This window comes from Macadamia integrifolia, chromosome 8 (assembly GCF_013358625.1).
Source record: "Macadamia integrifolia cultivar HAES 741 chromosome 8, SCU_Mint_v3, whole genome shotgun sequence".
NCBI classification, from domain to species: Eukaryota; Viridiplantae; Streptophyta; class Magnoliopsida; order Proteales; family Proteaceae; genus Macadamia; species Macadamia integrifolia.
Window position 1 is genome coordinate 34,238,569 of NC_056564.1, and position 10,192 is coordinate 34,248,760.

At 37.9% G+C, this 10,192-nt stretch overlaps 1 protein-coding gene across 4 annotated transcripts; it reads left to right on the forward strand.

The window, feature by feature from the left end:
- Nucleotides 1–1,209: 1,209 nt before the first annotated feature.
- On the forward strand, nt 1,210–9,715 carry LOC122087739 (DNA-directed RNA polymerase III subunit rpc9-like). Of its 4 annotated transcripts, XM_042656976.1 has the most exons (6): nt 1,291–1,362; nt 1,566–1,648; nt 6,416–6,506; nt 6,610–6,727; nt 6,817–6,969; nt 9,335–9,715. In XM_042656976.1, the coding sequence occupies exons 3-6, from the start codon at nt 6,499–6,501 to the stop codon at nt 9,425–9,427; spliced, it is 372 nt and encodes a 123-aa protein (XP_042512910.1). In that variant the 5' UTR covers nt 1,291–1,362; nt 1,566–1,648; nt 6,416–6,498; the 3' UTR covers nt 9,428–9,715. The 4 variants fall into 4 exon arrangements, with proteins under 4 accessions (XP_042512909.1, XP_042512910.1, XP_042512911.1 ...); XM_042656975.1 differs by lacking the exon at nt 1,566–1,648 and having other exon boundaries at nt 1,210–1,362; XM_042656977.1 differs by lacking the exons at nt 1,291–1,362; nt 1,566–1,648 and adding an exon at nt 2,003–2,053.
- The last annotated feature ends 477 nt before the right edge of the window (nt 9,716–10,192 follow it).

Sequence of the window (10,192 nt, forward strand, 5' to 3'; positions counted from 1 at the left end):
TCTTCTGCCCTTTTTCGAAATGAAATTTGGCTGGGTAGCAGTCAAGTTCCTGCTACCTGGGCTCGTAATAAAAGAAATGGAATCTTGAAAGATAGTTTAGAAAATACTAAAACCTAAAAGGGTATTTATGAATCCAAAGAGAAAATGAATTATTGGCTGCAAGCCCGGGTAGTAGGAACTTAGCTGTTACCACTCTCAAAACTGTCAAGCAATCACTCAAAATGTTTTATGAGCTGTTTTAGGCCTAAATTTTTTTTATGATGTTTTCCAATACATGCATAAGAATTGGTAAAAGTTTCCCTCATTACAAATTTTTTTTTTTTTCAATTTATGAAACAAACTACAGAAAATCCAATTTTGCGGTAAAATTTGTTCTACCAACTCTTTTATGCTAAGACAAATGGAGCCAATTGATCATGCCACCTATGTGAAGAACTGAAATGTTGTTGTTAACAACAAACTCAGTCTTGTCCCAACTTATTAAGAGTTCGGTATATGATTTGTGTAAAGCAAAGTAACATAAATGAAAATAAAAAGAAAAAGGAACCTCACTAGCAATCAGCTAAATGGAGGTTGGCTACAAGAATCATTGGCTCCAATTGTCTCTATCTGAGGCCATACTACTTGGTTTGTAAATTTGCATATTATATGTGTATTTGTACTTTTAATTGGAAAAAAGAAAAAAAAGAAACCCAACATAAATAAAGAATCAAACCATATATAATGCATTTTAAAAGGCGTGTTCTGAATTAAAAAATATATACACCAACCATCCGCAATGGCAAACCCGTTACAGATTAACAACCTACATTGAAAGCACGAGAGAAATATAGGAACACTTTTTTTTTATTTTTTCATAAAAAGGCTTAGGGGTTTGGGGATTGTAATTGAAAGGAAGAGAGACATGGTAGCTGTGAGTGTTGCTGGCAATGAGCAATGCCAATTTCCAACAAGAATAATAAATAGGTTCACGGGGGCAAGGGAGGGATGGAGTTGCAAGAACTCCGGGTGTCAATTTTAAACCTTCATCGTATTAACCTAATCAAGCCCAATTAGTTAAAGCCAGATTGATCTGATTAATAAGACTGCATTTCGTAGGCATCCGAATGAATATTTTTTCGTTCTATGGGAATAAAAAATAAAATAAAATATCTTGTAAAAAAAAAAAATGCTAACAACACAAAATAATACAACGTTCAAACTTTGTTCCGTCATTTTGATTACGTTTAAAATAATAATAAATAAATAAAAACAATTTGATGATTCTTTGGGAAATCGTTCCGATAAACCTTCTTCACCCTACTCTTTGCGCACAGAGGGAATAGAAGAAAAGCGCCTCCGCCCTGGCTCTGTACGCAGTAGGTATGTGTTCTTCATCCTTTTCTTCTTCTTCTTTTACCCTCTTCCATCTTCTTCATCTTCGGTTCCCCACCTTTTTTTTTAGCAGAAAACCCTGCTCTTCTTCCGCTTCCGCCCTTGTACTGAACACATGTATGTTTTTTTTTTTTTTGTCTTCTTCTACTCTCTTCCATCTACATCCTCGGTTCCCTGATTTTTTCCCCCAGAAAACCCTGCTTTATGCTCACAGAGAGGAGCTACTACTCCGCCCAAATCGTTACTTCGTCGGCTTTCTTCACCAAAATTTCAGGTCCCTGTTCTCTGTTTCTCCTGATTTCATGCTATCTAGGGTTTTAAGGATCCTCCAAGTGTTGGTTGGTGTTGTAATGGACTAGCTATACTGGGGAATTAATGGCAACGGAATTCGCCACATTGGGCGGCTTCTGGGTGTTTCCAGCAATCAAGCAAAAGCAGCCGGAGTTGGGGGGAATATTATCACAATGTTGGTGGAATGAGGATTTGGTTGTGCTTGTGGGTGTTGGTGGGGATCCTTGGAGTGGGGGAAGCCTAGGATAGAGTGAATTGTCTTCTTAAAGAAACCAATCAATTGCCTCTTTTGCTTTGGCAAAATTTCTCCTTTTTTTGGATTTTCTTTTCAGGATTAGGATTAGGAGAAGAAGAAGAAAAGCGAGGATTTAAAAAAATGGGTAGATAGGTAACGATATTTCCTCTACTTTTATTTCCTCTATAACGAAATAGGTGAATGGAGGTTCCCTCTATATCCGAGGCACTGTTTGAGTTGTTAACGATAATTTTTTCTCTTTTATCAATATGAGCTGTTTAGTTTGAATCTTAATTGCTGACTTGCTGTGTGGATTATTACAATTGATATACGAGTTTTTTCTGCTGGTTTTTCTCAAATTTCCAAGTTGTTTATTGCTGTTCTTTGTGCTTCACTTACTGTTGAGTTTTTATCAATTGTTTGTTACTAAGATATATTGGAACTATGAACTAACATGCAAAGTGGAAGTGTTAGAATATTCACATTGTTGACATCCAGTTTTCAGCCTCATGGAACCTCTTGAATTTCCTATTTCCAGGAATTTGATATTTCACACTCTGTCTTGAGCTTGATATATTGTTTATGTTTGTCAGAACTCAGTTTTGAACTTCTAATTTAACTTGCTATTTGGCTATTTGCTTTACTAGTCTACTAGATATAATGGATAAATGGGAAAAAAAAAACATACTAGAACACCTAGCTGGCCCTCCAACACCTAGCGCTTTGACAACTATGGAAGCTGTAGACCAACTGAGCTACTTGTTAACTCCCTCATTTAGTTATCATGGTTGTGTGCTCTTGCAGTTAAGCAATGAAAGAGATCTAGTTGATGATATAGAAATGAAGTTCTGATTATAATTAATCCACCATTAATAATGTGGATCCCATCTAACCTTGCTTCTTTTATTAGGTTTTTGCTTGTAAAACATCCTAGAGGTTAATTACTGGTTAGTGGGAAAATATTAAAAATTAATAGTGATTCAAATGGATCTGTGACTATCCCTTTTTGTAGTTGGAAGTGATGGAAAGTGAAGTGGCTATTGTTATCTCACCAAGCAATGGATTGGGTACTTAACTGGAATAAGTCATAGTTATTTCTGTACTTTTTATATTTTGAACCCAGTTTCTTTATTTGGTATCTACTACTTTAATATTGTCCCAAAAGATTATCAATTTATTATAGTATTTTAATTAGTGACATTTCTGTAATTATTGATTTTCATCAAGAAACTTGTTTAAACCTAGTAGATAGAATGCGAGAACTCAGGGGCATTGGCTGCTTCTTCGAGGAAGACAGGAGGCTTTTTCAGTAGTGGAAAAGCCTCTGTTTTTGGGGTTGTCCTGGGCACTTACAGACGGCATCTGATCCATGTCAGCTGCTGTTCACAAGGTTCGCTCCCCTTACTTGAGCATCCAGGTACGAACCAACAGAAGTGGGCAGGAGTCGGGCTGTGGCCAAGGGCATTTTACCAAACGCCACAGCTGTTGTTTTCCTTTTCTGAAACAGGTTCACCAAACACCATTTTTTGTTTTAAAACAACATTTTGACACAGAAACTAAAAATTCTGTTTTTGACACGAAACGGAACAGGCGTTCACGTTGCAGCCCTCAAGCCCATCGGGTGTCTGACCGCCCTGACCTAACCCGACCCCCTTTATTTATAATTGAAATTCCCCTTTTTCCCACACTGTCACTACCCATAAACTAGAGTTACTGAACTACTAACACTAAAAAAAATGCCGAAATCTAAACTATTATGAGTTATGACAAAGATAGTAGTGGCTCATCTCAATTTTAGAGGTGGAGAAGAGATATTACGCAGATATCCACCAAACTTTGAGACTCTAAACCCCAATTTCAGATTGTCCAGAAGATAATTTTAGAATCCCAATCATCTTAATAGAATTAGAGCAAAACGAAGCAACGAGGCAATGAAGCAATCTTTTATCTCAGTTTTGAGATTTATTGCCTCATTTTTTTATTTTTTTTTTTTGTGAAACCCTTCAAGGCTATTTAAGAGACCAATTTTAAAGAGGGCCCATTTAAAGCCTGTTTAAAGTTCTTGATTAAGGCCCATTTATAGTAGTCTGATTAGAATCTGAGACTGACTGACCCGATTATCAACTGTACCATGCATGCTCTAGCTAAGCTTGTTTAATTAAATGGGCGTTCATGGTGCAGCCCTAGAAATTGGCCGAGCCTGGCTCGGCCCAATCGAAACCGCCCTTGCCTTATTGCTTGACACCCCAGTAGGAGGGTTGGGCGTGGTGGTTGCAGAGAAGGTGATTGAAGAAGGGAAAGGTGGAGGTGGTTGGGGGTAAAAATGACAAAATAAATGGTTCATTGAGTGAAGTTCCTGTTTTGGGTAGTTTTGTAAATCCAAATACTAATTGGGTAGTTTGGTAATGTGAAAACCAAATATGGGTAATCAAGTAGTTTTCCCAATAAAAAGGGATCCAACTCCTCTGGGTGCGGTACAATCTATAGCACGGGTTGTCGTGGCGACACGTGAAATATCCGAAACAGAGGGTGCAGATTACCAATAATGCATATTAGGTTCTGTAGATGCGAAGCAGGGGAATGCTTATTATGTTACCTCTATTGTTTTGCCCCTTCTTCGATGGAAAAATGGCCAAAACCTTCTCCTAGCAACAAAAGTTAGGGTTTTGAAAACCATTCTTAGCAATTTTCCACGGCGAGGGCTCATCCAGGCAGATCGCTTTCTTTCGATTTTGATTTCTTTTCATTCAAAGACAGGTCTAGCTTCGCCTGTTGTAGATTCTAAGGTGAATTTAATTGAGGTTTTAGTTTATGGATTCTGTTGTTTTAGCCCCATTTCTGAGTGTTTCTTAAAGGAATTCTTGAGCGTTTTGAGTGATTTGTTGTGGTGCACTGGAAGCTAGAGCTTCAAATTGTTTGCTTTGTTGATCTCTAAGGTGTTTACAAGAAGAAATCAAATGGCGGTTTTATGTGATTCCTGTGTTTGATGCACAATTTGGAAGGTTTTCTGGTTGAATTTGGAGTTTATTAGATTGTTTGGTAACAATTAGTGTCCTCTTTTCTTTGCTTGGTGTTTGGAAATGTTTGAAGAATCAAGTTGAGTTGATTTGAATGAGAAGCGTCGAATATGAACTCTTATCTGTTTCGGATCATGGTCGAGTAAATCATTAGATTTCAGTTGATCTCGAAGTTTCCTTTAACGGTTTTGGAACATTGTCTCTGCAAACCGGATAGTTCCTTGGGTGACTTTGTTTTTGCTCGGAGATCACCAAGTTGAACCGAGGGAGGAGAGGGGACCAAAAGAACACCCACCAAGAGATCGGCAGAGAAGAATAGTAGAATTGCTCCAAGAGAAAATAGGCCGGAGAATTGCAGGACCAAGGGAAATTGGTGAAGCTTTTCAGTTCGATTCTCCTCCCTTGGGAGATTGTTTCCCTAAATCCACTCCCTGTGCAACATGTACGAAAGCCACTCTCTTCTCTTGGAGATCATAACCGTTGATTTCGAATAATCCATGTGTCTTGACTACAGCTCACACTACAGATCTTGTAGCTCACCCCCGTGCTACAGAAGAGCCGGATTAAATAAAACACCCTATTCATTTTCCCCTTCTTCTTCCTTTTGAAACCCTAACCCTTTCTCAGTTTCTCGATCAGCCTTGGAGCGAGCACAGCAGAGGGGGAATCGAGTCCAACAGCCTCGCAGTGGCCCCTTCATCTTCTCCACTTCTTCACTTAATAGGTAAGTCCCTTCCCTTTCCAGTCTCTGATTTTTTAGTCTATTTGGCAGCCCAGTATGTCATTGATCACTGCAATCCCATCATCTTCTTCCTCTCAGTTTAATCCAAAACCATCGCCTCTCTGAATCTTCTAAAAGTTTTTCAAGAACCATCCACGACATAACGGGAGTAGTTGTCTTGCTAGAATTGCTATCTCCGTCAAGCCACTTTCTTGGGACCATTTCCCCTTCTAATCATTTGTCCTCTTTAATTTGTTCTAGGAACCAAAACCCGCCTCGTAGAAGGAGCCTTCTTGGTGCTCAAATCAGACAAACTTCCCTGAATTTTGGGGTTTGTTTGTTCTGAGGTAAAGACATAATTTGTTCTAAACGGTCAAGATACTTGATCTTGGCTGGATTAATGTGATTTCACTGTCTTCAGAGTGTCCTATTTGGGAATTTCTCAATTCTTCCATGGGTTATTATTTTTCTTTCTTGAGGTAGGAGGATGGTGGTTTGCGAGGATGAGAAGTCAAAGGTGGATTAATAGATTGTGAATTATAAGAACTTGTTTGAGTTGTGGAAGATCCATCTTTCTCGACCCCATTAGTATGTGGGTATGTTCATTGACTATAAGTTAAAGCCATGGCAATGCAGCTCAGGTTACTAGATATAAGTAGGAATTGGAAAATGTCTATTATGTGCTGGTTGTTTTCTGGTTAGAAGCTGATATATCAATAAGAAAGTGTTTGTTCTGCCGTCCATTTGACTTGGATTTACCTTTCCTGATTGATGCAGATCCAGGTTCTTCCCAACTTTGGCTTGGTGGTGATTCATAAGATAATCATTGTCAATTGGTGTAATTTCGGTCTTATCTAGAGATGAAAATGTATGTTCTTACTTCACCAGGGATTTTCTTGTTCTCAGTTTTTTTTATTTTTATTTTTTTATGGTTTAATTGCTTAAATATGCAAATGTTTTTCCCCCCTAAGACTGCAAGCAAATGCTGGAGTGCTTACAAATTTTGAAGTACTTGATTTTCTACAAAAAAGAGGAGCATCACAGGATCCTACACGAGTTTTATGCCCCGTAACTGCATCTGAGTTCAAGGTGAGCTGGTGAGGTCTGTTTTTGTCTGTAATTGTTCTGTCATTGGGCAGAAGCATTTTGTAACCTAGTCATCCTTATTGAGCATGTAGGTTTATGATTATTTGGTTCAAAGTGCGGCATGCAATCAAACAAGGGAATGCATTTATGAGTTCTTGAAAGGGTGTGAAGAGTATGATCTTGCAAAGGCTGAAAAGCTCAATATCATCAACATTCGGCCATCATCTGTGGTTGAAATTGACCCGGTAGCTTTCTTTCAAAATACGTTTTGTAATCTGATGATTTATATATATCCACAATATTAAATCACTGTTGAAGCATGCTTGCACAAATTTTCCAGGGTTGAAAGTCCAGCCAATCTTGTTAATTACAGGCTGCGAGTCTTTCATGGTATTTAAATTGGACCAATGATTTCTGCATATATTAGGGTTGATCTATGTAAATGTTCTAGGAAAGGGAAATATTATGATCTTGTATTTCCTTCTAACTATTGATGCAAACAAGGTTTGTGTCCCCCGAATATGCAGCCCCAAGATTATGGAAATCCTGGTACTACTGCAATTGGTAATGGCAGTACAATGGTCTGGAAAGTAACATCTGCAATGGAGACCCATTCTTCTAGCAGTTTATTTTCTTTTTGTATATTCTTGTGATGCATGTAGCACAAGTAGGTGACAAGATTGCAATGCAGCACAAGAGGTGATAAGGTGTTGTATAGGTTTTTTATTCTGGAAGTAATGTATGCATAAATGAAAGTAGGAAGGTTGGAAAATAGATGGGTGTGTGCAGTGAAACAACAGATCTAGAGCGAAGTGTTGCATCTCTAAGGACAAAATCTACTACTGTATTTATGTACAAAAATTTCCAGTAGAGCACACTCGTCATACTGTGTCCTTTATTCTGTTGGAAAGGCTAGATGGATGATTGCATCATACCAATCATTGCCAATGTACTTCAGGTTCTAATGCGAATTTTAGCTTCTCTGGAAATCTGTCTTAACAGAAGGAATTGATTGTGGGATGGTAGCTATAAGGACGTAGGCAGGCGGTGATCCAGTACCTTCCAAATCTAAATGTGAAACACCTCTGAACTATCCAGACTGAATTCCCTTCTTAAAATTCTCTAGTGGAAACACTTACTCTCAGATAAAAGAACTTGCACAAACACATTGAATAGCTGCTGATCCTCAGATTATGGTCTGTCCACAATTTCAGTTAAGTGACTCCATAGAAGCCTATGCTAGGAATCAACAGTGACAACAACCTTTTCCTTCTTTCCATGTACTCGGTTCTTCCAATCTCCCCTAGCTTGTGCATATATGCAATTGGTTGGCTGTTGTAATTGGTGCATATTCTTTGTATGGCAACTCTCCATGACCTTTTATAGCTGAAGCAGTAAATCCACTGATTTTTTCCAAAGCTGTTGGCTACTAAAACCTTCTACAATCCGCTTCCAACTGATAAAGCTTTGGAAATTTGTTTAACACGTGCTACATAACCTCATTGGTTCAAGTAGACTATTGCCAGACCTATACCAGTGATTTAGTGTTGAAGTTCATATGGATCACATTTGATCCTTTCTCTAAAGTCTTTTGGGTTTTCAAACACATTTCCGTCATACAAGTTTGAATTTCCTCTTTTTTTCTTGAGATTCGTCTTCTTTCAAAACAAAGTTTGGGGGGGTCAATAAGATGAAATTATTGTATACAGATATATAAAGTGTATGACGAATTAGAGATATCCTTTCACAAACCCATTTTCCTTTGTTGTTGTACTCTGTCCTGTATCTTGCTTCTTTCAATACAATTATCTGCTATTTAGAGGGAAAAATAATTGGCTTTGTTGCATAAGAGATTGTATCTGCATGATTGGCTGTTGTAATTGGTGTATTTTATTCGTACAGAAATTCTCCATGACCTTATAGCTGAAGCAATACATCCACTCATTTTTTCCAAAGCAGTTGGCCACCGACACCTTTTTTTCTGCTTCCAACTGATAAAGCCTTGGAAGTTTGTTTACTTAACAGCTAACACCTTCGGTTCTGGTCATTTATCTTCCCAAAGTTCTGTTCATGTGCTGTTGTGCAAATGATAAACTGTTAATAAAGAAGTCCTAGTACCTATCCCCGACTCATATTTGAGATGATTTCGTGTTGAAGGTCCTTTTTTTTTTCCTCTTCTTCTTTGTGTTTTCCGAGATTCCTCCTCTTCTTTGAAATCAAATTTAGGGCGGGGTCCATAAGATGAACTTAATATAAACTGGTATATCTTTGAAACCCATTTACCTTTGTTGTTGTACTCTCTCTTGTAACTTGCTTCTTTAATAAAATTATCTGTTATTTAGGGGGAAAGTAATTGTCTTTGTAGCATAAGAGAGAATTTTGACTGTATGTATGGAATAGTGGGTTACCATATTATGGCATGTGTGTGTTTGCGCTTTAAAGGTACCTCTTCTTCTGTTACATACCAATACTAGCTTCTCAAGAAGTTTAATATTATTCTATTTTCAAATTTCTGATTATTCTCATCTTTCATGTGTCATTTTCTGCAGATTTTAGTGGCTCTAAAATTCCCAGTTTATTTGTTATGTTTGTCATGTTTCATGTCCGCAGATAATTGAGGAGTGTGAGAAACGTATGGAAGGTGAAACTGTGGAGAAGTTGGTGGAGATGACTGTTCAGGTATTACCACAGCCTTCAAATTAGATGAAGCCTGAAGAATGGGAAGAATGAAGACTTGAGAAATTTCAGAAAAGCAACGAATTTGGGAAGATAAAGAATCCAATTGCAGATATGTTACCTTAGAAAGTATTCGAAAAATTGTAAAGATTACAATGTGTTGAACGACTTAACCCTCCTCTCTTGCATGTGAATAAAAGCTCAATGTGATGTTAACTGCAGAACTGGTTATGCTAGTGGAAAATTTGTATGCCTCAAATTGTCTCCACATTATAATATGAAGTGGAAGGACATGGTGTTGAGGGTGTTTATTTATTATTATTTTTTTTTTTTTTTTTTTTTTTTTTGGGGATAAAATGGTTGGGAGGATTTGGTTGAAGGGTACACATAGGAGTGTATTTATTATACAAACCTGGTAGCCATGCATTGTCATGGAGATTGCTACTTACAGGTGATCCCGCTCCTCTGTGGCGCAACAGGGTGGCAGCACGCCTGGGCATGGACCCCAAAACACATGGGCTCACATCTCGTGGGGTGCTCTAGACTGTCAAATGTGTGCTGTAACCTCAATTGCAATACATAAGAGCTCCACCCAATATTAGTACGGGATACGTCCCATGAGCTGGCATGTCTACCAACATGGGAAAAGAAGGGTCTTGGAGAGAGAACCGATAAGCTTGTTTGAGAAAATAAAGCAAATGGTTTAGAGAAAGAACTGTAAAATTTATGCAAGAGGTTTTCTCTCTCATGCTCTTTGATAAAGCCAGTTAAAGGAGCAGATTTTTTATTTTT